The following is a 17,600-nucleotide window of genomic DNA, read 5'->3' as shown; positions in this document are numbered from 1 at the left end:
GTCAAGCTTCTCCTCGTAGGACCTCTCACCAGTAGCTGCATAGTTCAAGTGTGAGACATCTAAAGTCTAGATAACCCCAGCAGGACCTGCCACCAGAGGCATCATTAGGTCAAAACATTCGGGGCTTGAGCCCTGGATGTTTTGTCCAGTGCTCCGAATGTTATGCTGGCATGGTAGCATTTTTTATTTATTTGGCTATTCCCTACCCCCCTTGTACTTGTTCTGCTACTTGCGGGCTGCGGGGACATGAGTTCAGTCACTTTGATGCGCAATCCCGTTCTGCGGTGCGTTATCCCACAAGACCCGCCGCTGTAGGTCATGGTTCTCACGGGATCAGGCGCCACAGGACGGGATTGCGCACCGAAGTGACTGAACTAATGCCCACGCAGCCCGCAAGTAGTGGATCAGCGGAACAAGTACAAGGGGGGTGAGGGGATGATCTGTAGGGTTTCCCAGACGGCTAGGCCCTTCACAGTAGTTATTAACCCCTTTCAGCAGTCCCCCATTCACTAAAGGGGGACTGCCGAAAAGGGTTAATAACTACTGTGAAGGGGGGACTGCTGAAAGGGGTTAATAACTACTGTGAAGGACCTCCCCCCCCTCTGGTGGTGATGGGGGTGTAGCTTCACAGGGTGGGGGCATGGTACAGTGGGCTTGTGTCCCGGATGTTTTCAGACCTTAGCAACGCACCTGCCTGCCACCAAGAAATCCCATCCTTCACAGTCCAGTTGAGAAACATCTTAGATGGAGTTGCTCTGAGTAGGATCTACAAAGAAGTACAACAGTATAGCCTATAGCAGAACAGGCTAGAATGGACCGACAGTATGCATTTATTATTGAGTATATATATTCAATATATAAATAGTATGCCGAGAGCTCATAAGCAGTGGGTCCAGGCACTAGAAATTTTTGAATAGTTATCCCCATTTGCACATTTACGTCTTATCCAAAGGATATGCCATAGATGTCCAACAGGTGTGGGGGAAAAACCCTATGGGACATGTATCCAACTTGAGACGGGGCCCTGTCTTATGGCCGTTGTGAATGGGAAGGTGGCTGTGCTTGCTCTGCTTTCTTCATTCTCTTTTATGGGAATTACACAAAATAGCCAAGTATGCATGTTCGCCTATTTTCCAAACTCCCACAGAAGTGAATGGAGAGATGTGAATGTACAGCCAACTCTCCATTCACAGCGGGCACAAGATAGGGCCCCATTCTTGATATAAGTGAAGGACCCAGAGGTGGGACATGCGCCTTATGGAAATTTATGGCCTATCTGGTGGATGTGTCATAAATGGCAGTATGAGAACAACCCTTTGATGCAATGTCAAACTTTTTACGTTTTATGGTGGAGAAACCATTATGATATTTTACATCCGCCACCACTTTCTCATATCTCATCTACTACAGGCCATACCCAACAGATTTAACCCAATCCTGAATGAAATCGAATATTGTTCTGTTTACAAGCATACAGTATGTTTTCGCATTATAACATATCTGTTAGGAATTTCCGATTTGATTGCTTTCCTAGATCTACTAACAGGTTACACTTGGGATTTAATTTACAATATCCTGCATTTAGTCAATACACTGCCAACGCAGCTGATGGCTCCAGCCGAACAATACAAGTTTTCATTCTCCATAATTTTACATGTTATTCTTGGAAATAAATGTTGTGCACAAACAGAGCTCACAGCATTAACCGGACAATAGTGGTCAAGAGTATTTGCTGGATTATTTTTTATCACTGACTTTGTGGTGTCTCATTTGTAAGCTAACAATTCAAACAATGGTTGGCAGGTGCAAGGACAGCTTGACCAGACACATTGTGGTCATGGGGCAGCGCATGTCAACATCCTGGTACCTGGCTGTAATAAATGATACTGCTGTAATAAACCATACCATAGGATGGCTGTATATCAGTTATGTTTCACTAAAGGGTCAGAGTCTATGGGGGGAATTTATCATTAGGAGAATATTTGAAGTCAGTTTTGCTTCAGTCTGTGTTGGAGTACTTTGTGCCACATTTATCAAATGTCACTGGCTGTTTGATAAATTTGGCTTGTCCTTAAAACTAACACTTTTGTCTAGAGAAGCTCCTTCAGTTTTCCTACTCCACCCTCCTCCTGGAGTGAGATTGATACTTTTTTGCGACTTTTTAAAATTCGCACAAGCTGCAATGATAAATCTGGAGTGAAACTCATTAACGTAGCTAACCACACCCACTTTTCCACCCATATTGCAAAACTGGAGTGAGTGGTGTACAAATGCAAAAAGTCGCAAAATTTTGCGCAAGTAAGTGTAAAAAGTCGCTAATTTTTGCACAATCGCATATATTATGCGCAAGCGAGTGCAAAAGAGTCGCAAAAGCCTATTTGATGCCAGAATTATGGAGTGAAGGTATTATAAATTATGGCCTATGTGTCTTTCTAATGGGCCATAAGGCACACCATGTTCTCTTTCCACATTACAGCCTTATTGCATGCTAAATTAAATCTTCCTCCACTGACAGGTCTCTCTCTCTCTCTCTCTCTCTCTCTATATATATATATATATTATGTATATAAAGATATGATATTATGTATATATAAAAATATAAATATATATATATATATATATATATATATATACACACATATAGAGTAACATGTTTAGTCTGTAAATAATAATTAAAGTGGTTGTACCATGAAAGATATTTTATATTTTTCAAACCAGCACCTGGATCTGAATTTTTTTTAACCGCATGTAATTAACCCCTTAGTGACTACCCAGAGGCCTTTTCACAGAGGTCACTAAGGGGCCTTAGGCTGGGCCGTTGCTTTTTTACAGTGCAGCTCCGGGCACCTGGCTCTCACATGAGAGCCGTGGCCCTGCTCTAACAGCCTAGACCGGCAGGAGCGCCGATCCGGGCTGTTTAACACTTTACATGCCGCAGGCAATTGTGCCCGCTTCATATAGAGTGCTGACAAAGGGAGCAGATTCCCTCTGTCTCCCATCGGCACCCCACAAATTTGATCGCGGGGTGCCGATGTGTGTGAAGGCTGCCTGGGGTCTGATGTAGGCCCCCAACCAGCCTTGAGTCATTTCCAGCCTGTTGGTCAATGTCAGAATAGCATTGCTATTAAAATGCAAGGAACTATAGGGATAATAAAAGCAATCAAAAATATGTCTGTTATGGTCCCCTTGTGGGACTATTAAGTGGTAAAAAAGTAAAAAAAAACTCATTTATTCAATAAAAAAATTCCATAAGAATATTATGCTTTTTTTGCATTGAAAATACGCTTTTCAATGAAAAAAATTGCTAAAAATAAATCTTCCCTATATGTTTGGTATTTCCGCATTCGTAATGATCCGGACTACATAAATATCACGTAAATTTTCCCCTACGGTGAACGCCGTTAAAAAAAATAGAAAAAATAAATGAATTGCTAATTCATTTTTAGTTGCCACCGAAACAACGTAATAACAAGTGATCAAAAAGCGCCATTTGCTCCAAAATGAAACCAATGAAGAATACAAGTCGTCCGCGTAAAATCAAGCCCTCACACAACTCCATATAAAGAAAAATAAAAAAGTTATGGGTCTTGGGAAGTGGCAATGCAAAAAAAAAAAATTCTTTAAAAAAAGGGGGTCTAATTGCAAAAAAAGTTGTAAAACATTAAAAAAATATGTATTTGGTATCGCTGTAATCGTACTGACCAAGAGAATAAAGATATTATGTTATTTATACCAATAAATTAACACAGTAAAAACTCAGTGACAGTATTGCTGTTTTTCCAATTTCCTTCCCAGAAAGAGTTAATAAAAGTTAATCAGAAAGTTATGTGTACCCCAAAATGGTGCCATTAAAAACTACAATTTGTCCCACAAAAAAAAGCCCTCATAAAGCTATATAGACGAAAAATTAAAAAATTTATAGTTATTGGAATGCGACAATGAAAAAGTAAGAAAAACGTTTGGTCAGTAAGGCCCAAAACAGGCTGGTCACTAGGGGGTTAAGAATGTAGTAAAGGCACTGAATGAGTTATTCAATAAAATGTACCTTGATAGCGCAACCTGCTGTTTGTTCTTCAACTCTTCTGTCTGTCCATGGACTTGCTCAGTTCCATCCTTCAACTGCCACCGGCCAGAACTACTGTTAGAAGCTATGATAGTTAGAGGACACGCCTTCTGAGAAAGGACACACCCCCTAAGCTGCCAGTTTGAAGTAAATCTAGCACAGCAATTGGAGCAATGGATGTTAGGGACAGGGCTGGTTCAAGCTTTGTTAGAAAGAGGTTGCCATGCGCTATATGATATCAGATTTTTATTTTTTACATTAATCATGGGATAACCCGTTTAGGGCACCTGCCATGTGGTATATAATAGGCACGTCTGATTTGCTTAATTGTTTTTAGTCATACCTGAAGGCACTAAAATAAGTGATAGCCAGTAATACCAGGCTAGAGTGACAGATTTCAGATAACCTGCATATTTAGTTACAATTAGAATTATTTTTCTATGGAAAATCTGCACCTTTTACCAGACCTTCCAGTAATAACAATAGTAAAAAAAAAATCATATTGTTAGTTGTTACAATAGGCACAATTAATAGTATGCTAACATAGATTGGTAGAATTAACCCCATGTCTATGAAGCTATTAACCAGAATGTCCACCTACCAATAAACATGACATTATACAGTATATCAGATGATAAGAATTTTAGGACGGTACCATGTGTCAATTCAGTACTACCCACTAACCAGAGGTAGTAATTTTGCAGCATAAACTGTGTCAATAATAACGATTATAAATAAAGATATTCATAGAACTATAATTTTCTGGTCTATATTTAAAAAAGTCTGATTTTACAAAATAGAATTAATAGAATAATAACAATGTCAGTTGTCCCAAATTCTGAAAAAAAGTGTAATATTTTTTAATATGGATTTGTTTAGCTTTTTCCTGAAATAGGTGCAATATCTCTTTGAATACAACTCAAAGCAGATTTAGTTATTCTAACAGCCAGTGTAAATTTAAGCCAGGCAGTCTGAAGATGTGCCAAACTAGCTGCTGTTGCACATTGGTGGATCTGAAGTCAAGCCCCTTTCTTACTGATCCATGATCCATGCCCTCTAGTCGAGCAAAGCACAAAAAGTGTCTAAAACACATAATAAATGTGTTACAAAGCATGTATGCCAGATTATTATTATTATTATTTTGCACAAATTGAGACTCCTTTAGGCTCCTTTAGGTTACTAGTTCTCCCCTGATGTCTTTCTCCAGTTAATACATTCTTGTTCCATTGGTATGGCAGTTAATTTTTTTTTATATATGTAAAATGAATAAAATACCATGTATTTGAATTTAAGGAATTGGATCTCTACTGTAATTTTGTTTATATCTGACACTTAATATTCAGCATTAATTAAAAATTAAATTACATATGGTGAAATATTCTTAGCATAAGAACATAAAAAGACTTTTAGCTGTCATTTTATATAGAATGTACAATATGCATGTCAATCTTTGAAATAATAAATAATGTTATCATATTTCTGTATAAAAAAATACATTTTAAATTTTTTACTCTAAATTATTTTTTGTTTTGGGCAACCAAATAGTTGAAATAATAAAAACAAGATCTTTAAATGATTGGACATGGAATAAAAATTGTTGTAACAGCTCACCCATATTGCATAGTGAAATGATACAAAAATGACTTTGGAGAGACAGGGAGAGTTTCTTCCTATAATTGTCCTTGTGGCCTTACCCGGAGAACCACGTAAACACTCATTAAGGGTTCTTTTTATTAAGAAGTGGTGAAAGATCCGCAGGAATCCCAATCCATTCTGGAAGAAAAGCAGCTTCATACTTAAAAAGTTTAAGGAAGGGAGAGTCAGGTAAAGTGTAGTTTGTTAGGTAGATGGTTTCTCCTCCCACCAAGTAACCAACCCAAATGCCAAATGTCCCTATGGTCATGATGGTGTGGTTACAATGTGATAGCAAGGCAAAATCTCGCCCAGGTGAGCCCTCCTGGCCATCCCCAGCAAAGTGGACATCACCCAATGAATTGTTTATATTCTCTTTACACCAATCCATCCCATTACTGGTCACCACAAAAAGAGGGTTCTCATACTTCTCTCTGAAGTAGTCCATGGCCTTTTGCAAATAACCTTTGTCAGCAATCACCCCTTTCCATGTGTTTGGCATTACATGAACATAATCACCTCTCCGAACGTGAATTCCGACAAAGGTGACGTTCTTCCTATCTCCTCGAACCTTCTCAAGATAAGTGTTAGACTCTTCTTTGATATAATCATGGAAAGTAAACTCTCGAAGAATCTCATCCTTTATATGTTGGTAGAAAGTAAATGAACAAGGGTAACCACTAAGACTGATGTATTCGCCTTCAATATGTCTGTACTCCTCAGACATCCAGTCGTGAAGTCCATAATGTCTCCATTTGATGCGGTTGATGACATCTGGGTGAAGCACAGGTAATGTAATTTTAAAGATCTTTGACAGCTGGTTCTGCATCTGTGGCAAGATATAAGCTTGATGGCCATTTAACTTGGCAAGGGCATATAGCGTTGCATACTCGCCCATTAAGTTGCCCAAACGTCCAATGGCATTGACAGTCCACATACCAGTCAGTGGTTTGGGCTTGTTTACTATTGGCTGCAATTTATTTTCTAGCACTTTTTCTTCTGATGTGTTGTGCAGTGTCCTTTCTCTCATTACAGTCACGAATGTATTAACATCCAGCTTGGTATAGTACATATAGGAGAACATCATGATAACAAGAATAAGTAAGGACTTGCCGAACCACCAGAATAAACGTTTGCTAATTTTTGGAGGCGTGCCAACTGCAAATGAAATAGAAAAAAGGTAAGTGCACACTGGCGTAGACAATGTAAATACTATGTTATGCTATGTAACTAAGGGTTATGGTTACATGGGAACCGCTACAGTGAGGAACAGAAGTATTTGAACACCCTGCGATTTTGCAAGTTCTCCCACTTAGAAATCATGGAGGGGTCTGAAATTCACCCATAGGATGTTTATATCCTATGGGTGGATGTGAAGTGGTTAAAAAGTCTACCTCTACCTCACTCATTAATCTAACTTAGTAGCACCTGTCTGAGCTCTTTAAAGACACCTGTCCACCCCACAGTCAGCTAGTCGCCAACTACTACCACGGGCAAGACCAAAGAGCTGTCAAAAGACACCAGAGACAAAATTGTGGACCTCCACAAGGCTGGAAAGGGCTACGGGGCAATTGCCAAGCAGTTTGGTGAAAGTAGATCAACTGTTGGAGCAATTGTTAGAAAATGGAAGAGGCTAAAGACGACTGGGGCTCCATCCATGATGTCACCTCGTGGGGTATCACTGATGATAAGAAAGGTGAGGAATCATCCCAGAACTATAAGGGAGGAGCTTGTCAATGAAATTAATAGAGCTGGGATCACAGTTTCAAATGTCACTGTCGGTATAACACTACGCCGTCATGGTTTCAAACCATGCATTGCACGGAAGATTCCCCTTCTCAAGTCATCACATGTCCAGGCCCTTCTGAGGTTTGCCAATGACCAGCTGGATGATCCAGAGGAGGCATGGGAGAAAGTCATGTGGTCAGATGAGACCAAAGTAGAACTTTTTGGTCTAAACTTCACTTGTTGTGTTTGGAGATAAAAGAAGGATGAGTTGCATCTCAAGAAAACCATCCCTACTGTGAAGCATGGGGGTGGTAACATCATGCTTTGGTGGTGCTATTCTGTGAAGGGGACAGGACGACTGCACTGTATTAAGGAGAGGATGAATGGGGCCATTTATTGTGAGATTTTGAGCAACAACCTCCTTCCCTCCGTTAGAACATTGAAGATGGTTCATTGCTGGGTCTTCCAACATGACAAGGACCCGAAGCATAACCAAGGAGTGGCTCCATAAGAAGCATATCAAGGTTCTGGAGTGGCCTAGCCAGTCTCCAGACCTAAATCCAATAGAAGATCTTTGGAGGGAGCTGAAACTCCATTACTCAGCAACAGCCCCGAAACCTGACAGATCTAGAGGAGATCTGTGTGGAGGAGTGGGTCAAAATCCCTGTTGCAGTTAAGAACTACAGAAAACGTTTGACCTCTGTAATTGCAAACAAAGGCTTCTGTAACAAATATTAACACTCATTTTCTCAGGTGTTCAAATACTTATGGTCAGCAGTGCAAGACAAATAAATTCTTTAAAAATCAAACAATGTGATTTCCTGAATTTTATTTTTTAATTCTGTCTCTCAGAGTGGGAATGCACCTACAATGGGAATTTCAGATCCCTCCATGATTTGTAAATGGGACAACTTGCAAAATCGCAGGGTATTCAAATACTTCTGTTCCTCACTGTAAGTAAAAATCCTCATATTTTATTGTGAAATAGTTTATGGGTGACATTGGCTAACAAATGACCCTTGTAAAAGGCAAATCTTGCAATGATTAGGGTAGAGGAACAACCCAAATTTAACCATTAACCCTTTCATGACCAAGGGTCATTGATGCCCTAGTGTCCAGGTCAAAATTTACAAATCTAACATGCGTCACTTTATGTGGTAATTGCTTTGGAACACTTTTATTTATCCAAGACATTCTGAGATTGTTTTCTCGTGACACATTGTATTTCATGATAGTCAAAAATTTGAGTCAATATGCAGTACAGACCAAAAGTTTGGACACACCTTCTCATTCAAAGAGTTTTCTTTAGTTTCATGACTATGAAAATTGTAGATTGACACTGAAGGCATCAAAACTATGAATTAACACATGTGGAATTATATACATAACAAAAAGTGTGAAACAACTGAAAATATGTCATATTCTAGGTTTTTCAAAGTAGCCACCTTTATGCTTTGAGTATTGCTTTGCACACTCTTGGCATTCTCTTGATGAGCTTCAAGAGGTAGTCACCTGAAATGGTCTTCCAACAGTCTTGAAGGAGTTCCCAGAGATGCTTAGCACTTGTTGGCCCTTTTGCCTTCACTCTGCGGTCCAGCTCACCCCAAACCATCTTAATTGGGTTCAGGTCCGGTGACTGACTGTGGAGGCCAGGTTGGAACAAAAGATCTCAAATTTGGACTCATCAGACCAAAGCACAGATTTCCACTGGTCTAATGTCCATTCCTTGTGTTCTTTAGCCCAAACAAGTCTCTTCTTCTTGTTGCCCGTCCTTAGCAGTGGTTTCCTAGCAGATATTCTACCATGAAGGCCTGATTCACACAGTCTCCTCTTAACAGTTGTTCTAGAGATGTGTCTGCTGCTAGAACTCTGTGTGGCATTGACCTGGTCTCTAATCTGAGCTGCTCTTAACCTGCAATTTCTGAGGCTGGTGACTCGGATGAACTTATCCTCCGCAGCAGAGGTGACTCTTGTCTTGGCCTTCCTTTCCTGGGGCGGTCCGCATGTGAGCCAGTTTCTTTGTAGCGCTTGATGGTTTTTGTGACTGAACTTGGGGACACTTTCAGAGTTTTCCCAATTTTTCGGACTGACTGACCTTCATTTCTTAAAGTAATGATGGCCCCTGTTTTTCTTTACTTAGCTGCTTTTTTCTTGCCATAATACAAATTCTAACAATCTATTCAGTAGGACTATCAGCTGTGTATCCACCTGACTTCTCCACAACGGAACTGATGGTCCCAACCCCATTTATAAGGCAAGAAATCCCACTTATTAAACCTGACAGGGCACACCTGTGAAGTGAAAACCATTTCAGGCGACTACCTCTTGAAGCTCATCAAGAGAATGCCAAGAGTGTGCAAAGCAGTAATCAAAGCAAAAGGTGGCTACTTTGAAGAACCTCGAATATGACATATTTTCAGTTGTTTCACACTTTTTTGTTATGTATATAATTCCACATGTTAATTCATAGCTTTGATGCCTTCAGTGTGAATCTACAATTTTCATGGTCATGAAAATAAAGAAAACTCTTTGAATGAGAAGGTGTGTCCAAACTTTTGGTCTGTACTGTATTTCACCTTTATTTATGAAAAAATCCAAATTTATAAAAAATTTAAAAAATTCACAATTTTCAAAATTTCAATTTCTCTGCTTCTAAAACTGAAAGTCATACCTAATAAAATATTTATTACTTAACATTTCCCATATGTCTACTTTATGTTGGCATCATTTTGGAAATGTAATTTTATTTTTTTAGGACGTTAGACGGCTTAGAAGTTCAGAAGCAATTCTTAAAATTTGTAAGAAAATTTCCAAAACCCACTTTTTAAGGACCAGTTCAGGTCTGAAGTCACTTTGTGGGGCCTACATCATGGAAACCCCCAATAAATGACCCCATTGTAGAAACTACACCCCTCAAGTAACTCAAAACTGATTTTTACAAACTTTGTTAACCCTTTAGGTGTTCCACAAGAATTAAAGGAAAATGGAGATTAAATTTCAAAATTTCACTTTTTTGGCAGATTTTCCATTTTATTACATTTTTTTCTTTAACACATTGAGGGTTAACAGCCAAACAAAACTCAACATTTATTACCCTGATTCTGCGGTTTACAGAAACACCCCACATGTGGTCGTAAACTGATGTAAGGGCGCACAGCAGGGCGCAGAAGGAAAGGAACGCTGTATGGTTTTTGGAAGGCAGATTTTGCTAAACTGGTTTTAGATGCCATGTCCCATTTAAAGCCCCCCTGATGCACCCTTACAGTAGAAACTTCCAAAAAGTGACCCTATTTTGGAAACTAGTTGATAAGGTGCCAGTTTTATTGGTACTATTTTCAGGTACATATGATTTTTAATTGCTCTATATTAAGTTTTTTGTGAGGCAAGGTTTTGGCACAGTTTTTTCTTCTTTTACAGGATAGATCATGTGCTATTTTTATAGAGCAGGTTGTTACGGACACAATGATATCAAATATGTCTACTTTCTTTGTTTGTTTCAGTTTTGCATGATAAAGCAATTTTGAAAAACAAATTATGCTTTTATGTGTCCATTTTCTGAACGCCATATGTTTTTTATTTTTCTGCCGATTGTCTTGTGTAGAGGCTCTTTTTTTGCAGAAAGAGTTGAAGTTTTTATTGGCACCATTTTTGGGTACATAGGATATTTTGATCATTCTGTTATTGGCAGTTTTGGAACAGTTTTTATTTATTTATTTTTACAGCATTTATCTGAGGGGTTAGGTCATGTGACAGTTTTATAGAGCAGATCGTTACGGATGTTGCAATATCTAATATGTATACTTTTACACAATAGGGTACATATGATTTTTGGTTGCTCTATATTACACTTTTTGTGAGGCAAGGTGACAAGAAATAGCTTTTTTGTCACTTTTTTTGTTATTTGCAACATTCATCCGACAGGTTAGATCATGTGGTATTTTTATAGATCAGGTTGTCACGGATGCGGCGATACCTAATATGTATACAATTTTTTTATTTATGTAAGTTTTACACAATGAATTCATTTCTGAAACCCAAAAAATGATGTTTTAGTGTCTCGATAGTATGAGAGCCATAGCTTTTATATTTTTTGGGCGATTGTCTTAAATAGGGTATCATTTTTTGCGGGATGAGGTGATGGTTTGATTGGTACTATTTTGGGGGTCATAAGCCTTTTTGATCGCTTGCTGTTGCACTTTTTGTGATGTATAAGTTGACAAAAATGGCTTTTTTTACACAGTTTTTATTTTATTTTTTTATGGTGTTTATCGGACGGGGTCTATCATGTGATATATTTATAGAGACGGTCGTTACGGACGCGGTGATACCTAATATGTGTAGTTTTTTTTTAATTTTTTATAGGAAAAGGCAATTTATTTTTTTAATTTTACATTTTTATTTATTTATTTTATTTTTATTTTTACTTTTATTATTTTCAGTAAAAAATGTTTATCAAGTCCCTCTTGGATCGCATACGCAGCAGCCCCAATGGTGGAGAGAGGAAGCCCCCTCCCTCTATTAACCCCATGGCCCCATGGATGCCGCTGCCGTGGCATCTATGGGGTTACAGCAGAGTGTCAGCATAGAGCTGAAACTCTCTGAAGATGGCGGCGGCTCAGGAATGGAGCCGCCGCCATCACACACAGCAGGGGACCGCACGGCATCGGGGGCAGCGCTGGAACGGGGGTGCCACGGCCAACATTGAGGTAGGTGAGGCAGCACGAAATGGGGGCAGGAGGAATGTATGGGGCGGGGAGGGGTGGACCGCATCTGGGCACTGGGCAGGCTGCTTGAATGTGGAGATGAGCTTCAGGGGCAGGCGAACACAAGGGGGGGCTTGGAGGGGCACAGATCGGGGGGGGGGGGGCAGAGCGCAGATCAGAGCCTGAAACCGGCATTTTTTCACTGCCGCGATCCGATTGGTTAGTCTGCACAGACTAACCAATCGGATCGATTGCCGGCAAGGGGCCACTCTGATTGGTCCCTTGCCGGCATTACTGCACTGTATGCTGTCTGTGACAGCAGCAGGACAGGGGCAGAAGCTTTAATCCAAGCGCTTTGCAGCGCTTGGATTAAAGAGCTGCCATGACGTCTATACACGTGGTAGCTGCACGGGGTCTGTGCAGCTATCACGTATATATACGGATTGCGGTCGTGAAGGGGTTAAAATAACATTCAAGTGGCTGCTTAGTACATAAAAAAACACATTACCACAATTTTACTTTTTGATACAACTTCTGCAGCAAAAGCCAGTATAATCTTCTGTGAAAAAGGGTCATCACACCAAAGGTTTCCAGAGGTCATGGGTGCTCACCAGGGTTGTTGACCAGAATTTTTCTTTTTTTCTGGACCACTTATCCAAAAATTACAGACAGCCAACATTTTTTACAGACAAATTGGAAAACCATAATGAATGATAGAGATTATAAGTATCTAGAGCTCAATATACCGATAACACCTCATTACCAGCATTTACTGTGAGCTGGAAAATGATGATAATTACCGCCAAAATAATCCAGTCAAGAACCATCAGCCTCTCCGAATGCTACACTGTCTGGGCGCATTACACAGGGCAGTACAGTTTTGCTGACCCATTCATATGTAGCATTTGAGAGGGCAGCTTTGTAATGTGAATTGGGTCATTATCTACAACCTATTCTACACACTAGCGGCTTTGTTTTTGTTATTTTAGCATTTCCATAGGCAGTGACTGTGCCCTTTCCAACCTAGTAGAATTTGAATTGATTTAAGGAATATATCAGCAACTATGTGCATTTCAAGGGGCAACCAGTGCATGGCGAAGATTTCAGCTACTTCTACTTACAAAGCTTACTTTGTCATTTGGGCTGTTCACTTTGGCCATTCTCTTTTCTTTTCATTTATAATGTAGAGAAAGTTAACAAGCCACTTACTAATGAATTGTGACTGTCCATATTGCCCCCTTTGCTGGCTTGATTCATTTTTTCATCAGATCATACACTGCTTGTTTCCAGGGGTTATGACCACCCTGCAATCCAGCAGCGGGGTGGTCGTGCTTGCCGACCCCTCTGATGGCCAGGAGTGCACATATACCAGCGCTTTTTTCCTATAGTGCTTAAGGATTGCAGGGTGATCACAATCCCTGTATACAAGCAGTGTAAAATCACAAGGAAGCCTCCCAACAATCAGCTGTAATCCCACCAGCAAGTGTTTCACTGCCCTGCAGTGCCTCCACAGGAAAAATGAAGCATTACAGTTCTTAATTAAATCAATGGGCTGTGCATGTAATGCAAAGACAAACCGGGTCTTAAGGTTCTGTGCATGTTTAACAAATACGTTTCCTGAATGGAAGACTCCTTTCTATTCACATGGAATTTGTTAGGGTACTTTCACACTAGCGTTGTTAGAATCCGGCAGGCAGTTCCGGCAAGCTGTATACAAACGGATAGCTTTTTTTTCCGGAACCGTTAGATGGATCCGGCGATATATTTGATCCGTCTCATGCGGTATCATCTGGAATAATAATATATCCTGGCCATGCGCAGACCAGAAAGCCGGATTTCCGTAACACTTGGTACCGGATCCGGCATTAATACATCTCTATGGAAATGGCAAGTGCGGTAATGTTCCGGGATTTTGGCCGGAAAAAATACAGCAGCAAGCTGCAGTATTTTGGCCGGTGAAATACCGTACAAGGGACAGAACGGAAGACACCCTGATGCCAGTGTTCCCTCTAAGCCTTGGCAGCTGCTGAGCGGGGTCGGCTCAGAGCTGGGCACAGCGCCATCAAAGGTGGGCGCTAGGAAAACCTAAGATAAGTGTCACATCAAAGAGCATACAGTGTAACCTCTGCACCATGCCGTACAATACAGTGTAACCTCTGCACCATGCCGTACAATACAGTGTAACCGCTGCACCATGCCGTACAATACAGTGTAACCGCTGCACCATGCCGTACAATATATAGTATAGTTCATACACAGTGCCGTACAATATACAGTATAGTTCATGCACCATGCTGTACAATATACAATATAACCCCAAAACCATGCAATATGATGTACATTATAATCCCTACACCATGCTGTACGATGTACGTTATAATCCATACACCATGCCGTACAATATACAGTATAGTTCATGAAGAAAAGAGAGAAAATCCAGCTCTTGATAGCAGGGAATACTTTATTCACAGCGGTATTAAAACTTCCACATACGCAGGGCAGTCAAATCTATGCATTTCGGACATTTACATGCTGGTCCTTAATCATGATAATGAACAGTATAGTTCATACACCGTGCTGCACAATATAATCCATACACCATGACGTATAATATACATTATAATTCATACACCATGCCGTACAATATACACAATAATCCCCCAGTGTAGGTGGTATACTGTATATTGTACGGCATGGTATCTGAACTATACTGTATATTGTACGGCACGGTGTATGAACTATACTGTATATTGTACGGCACAGTGTATGAACTATACTGTATATTGTACGGCATGGTATCTGAACTATACTGTATATTGTACGGCACGGTGTATGAACTATACTGTATATTGTACGGCACTGTGTATGAACTATACTGTATATTGTACGGCACTGTGTATGAACTATACTGTATATTGTACGGCATGGTACAGGGATTATAATGTACAGTATACTGTACAGCAAATGACAATATAACCCCTGTGCCATGCTGTACAATAAACAGTATAACCCCTACACGGTGTCCCTACACTGCACCTCTCTGTATATATTTCATTATTTTGCCCCTCTCTGTATATATTTCATTATTTTGCACCTCTCTGTATATATTTCATTATTTTGCCCCTCTCTGTATATATTTCATTATTTTGCCCCTCTCTCCATCTCTGTATATATTCCATGATAATGAAGGATTTGCTGCCAGTGGGCCTGCCCTCATATGGCCGGCGTGGGCTCCCTTTTCTGAATTCAAGTGCGGCGTGCCCCCCCCCCCCTCCCTATGAAGCCGGTGTGTGTGTGTGTGCATACATAAATAAATAAAAATACCTTCTCTGCTCCACTCATCTGTCAGGACAATCCCGTCATACCCTCTCCGGCGCCGCGCCATTCAGTCATCCCGCCATTCGGTCATCCCGCGTGATCCTGCGAGACCTGTGACCTCAGTGCCGAGTCTCGCACTGTCACAGCTGGTGGCGCAGGCGCAGCACCGAAGAGGGTATGGGTTACTTAATGTGCGCACTGGGCCGGTAGCGCAGCCGGCCAATCGCACTGTAGGCGTCATAAAAATAAATTGCACAGAGAGGCCCCGAGCTCCTTACATAAAGTCCGGGCAGCAGCAGTGAGCGGGCCAGCAGAGGTGCTGAGCGGAGGCATAAAGGAAGCTGCGCGGCCGCGCGCCCGCGCAGCTTACAGGGAACACTGCCTGATGCATACTGAGCGGATTGCTTTCCGTTCAGAATGCATTAGGACAAAACTGATATGTTTTTTTCCGATATTGAGACCCTTTACTGGATTTCAATACTGGAAAAGAATGACGCTAGTGTGAAAGTACCCTTAGTAGGGTATTTGAAGGTGGATTCCCTCCTCCAGACCACCTCTTTAGCTGTTTAGCATTGTTTGTGCATTGCGGTGACTCCCTGTGTTTAGAGCCTAAACCCCTTTATGTTTTTTCATTCATTTATTTGATTCTGATAAAAAAAAAAGAAAATCCTGAATCATTGCCATAAAGTTATTATTTAAGAAACATAAAAAATGGACTGACATAACAGAATGGCGCTGATAAAATGGACACCTGCTAGCCCGATATAAAATCACAGGTATCACATCATGATTGTTACCATAAGTTGTACCAAATAACACACTTAGGATACTTTCACACTAGTGTTAGAAGAATCTGGCAGGCACTTCCGGAACTGCCTGCTGGATCCGGAAATCCTTATGCAAACAGATGCGGATCCGTTTAAAAAAATGCATTGAAATACCGTATCTATCTCTCCAGTGTCATCCTGAAAAACGGATCCGGTATTTTTTTTTTTTTTCATTTTTAAAGGCCTGCACGGATCCGACATTAATACATTTCAATGGATGCTGCAGTATTTTCTCCAGCCAAATACCGTAAGAGGGACTGAACTGAAGACATCCTGATGCATTCTAAACTGATTGCTCTCCATTCAGAATGCATTAGGAAAAAACGGATGCGTTTTTTCCCGGTATTGAGCCCTTATGGCGGAACTCAATACCGGAAAACTTTAACGCTAGTGTGAAGGTAGCCTTAGCCCTGCTACATCAATATCCTGTACATTGTGTGATTCTAAACATCGTAGTTGTTCTGACATCTCTAGAGAGATGTAACTAAATACATCCATTTAACTTTTCTCTAAATCCACTAGCAGAATGAAGTAGTCCATGGGCTAATCACAGGTAAATGTATCATCTTACCTGTTGCAGCAGGTTGCTTCATTTTTTTTCGCTTTTAGTCCGTTTGTCTCCTATACTGGTGCTGCATTCAGAGTCCGAGCGTTACACATGCACCATAGTCATCTGTCACCTTCCCAGGTAAGATACAGGGTGTGAACGCACTGAGTTGCATGTGTCACTGTACGACACAGGTAACCTGACTATGAGATGGGTGTGGTGAATAACACCTGTTTTCTCTGAATTCAAGGAAATGGAGTACACAAGGACTGCCTTCAATGTGGGTCTGAGAAATGAGAATAGGCAGTATGCTAAACCACAGAGAACATTGTAGAGAGGGGGAGCCCTGCTGAGGTTCACATTGTATAGACCTCAAAGCAAGTGCATCGGTTGCCTCTGTCTATGGTGCTCCTTCATGTTATGTGGCTGAAACTTTTTTCGCTCATCCCTCAACACTCTCCACTGTAATCCTGTTGTATTATCTTCACTCATAGTGGTATCCAGATGCTTCAGATGTACTAACATGTCATATCAATGTCAGCCATAGCATTGAAACTACTAATATTGTGTAGGTTCCTCTACTGCCTCCAAAAACAGCCAAGGTATGGACGCTACAAGACCTCTGAAGTGTGTTCTGGTACCTGGAACCAAGACATTAACAGCACATCTTCAAAGAGGCATTGTATTTTCACACAATTTCATTTCATTTAATAGAGATTGGTGTAACTAGCAAATTTCAGAATCACTGAAAAAAGCTGTAAAATCATGGCCACTAGGGGTCT

The 17,600-nt window shown here is 40.6% G+C and overlaps 1 protein-coding gene across 1 annotated transcript; it reads right to left on the bottom strand.

The window, feature by feature from the left end:
- Window positions 1-3,862: 3,862 nt before the first annotated feature.
- On the bottom strand, window positions 3,863-16,986 carry LOC122926699 (galactoside alpha-(1,2)-fucosyltransferase 2-like). Its single transcript, XM_044278166.1, has 2 exons — window positions 16,843-16,986; window positions 3,863-6,853 (listed from the first exon to the last, which is right to left on the bottom strand). Exons 1-2 carry the CDS (start codon window positions 16,862-16,864, stop codon window positions 5,781-5,783), a joined length of 1,095 nt encoding a protein of 364 aa, XP_044134101.1. The 5' UTR covers window positions 16,865-16,986; the 3' UTR covers window positions 3,863-5,780.
- Window positions 16,987-17,600: the final 614 nt, after the last annotated feature.

This window comes from Bufo gargarizans, chromosome 2, assembly GCF_014858855.1.
Source record: "Bufo gargarizans isolate SCDJY-AF-19 chromosome 2, ASM1485885v1, whole genome shotgun sequence".
In the NCBI taxonomy this organism is placed as follows: Eukaryota; Metazoa; Chordata; class Amphibia; order Anura; family Bufonidae; genus Bufo; species Bufo gargarizans.
Note: the sequence above shows the minus strand (reverse complement) of the source record. Positions and strands in the feature narration are given on the sequence as shown.

What these genes read in the sequence shown, in the direction of transcription:
- LOC122926699 (XM_044278166.1), bottom strand. Translation starts at nt 16,864, where the DNA reads ATGAAGCAACCTGCTGCAACAG. An exon ending in GAAGCAACCTGCTGCAACAG is followed by an intron (nt 6,854 to 16,842) that starts GTAAGATGATAC and finishes TTTCATTTGCAG; the next exon opens with TTGGCACGCCTCCAAAAATT.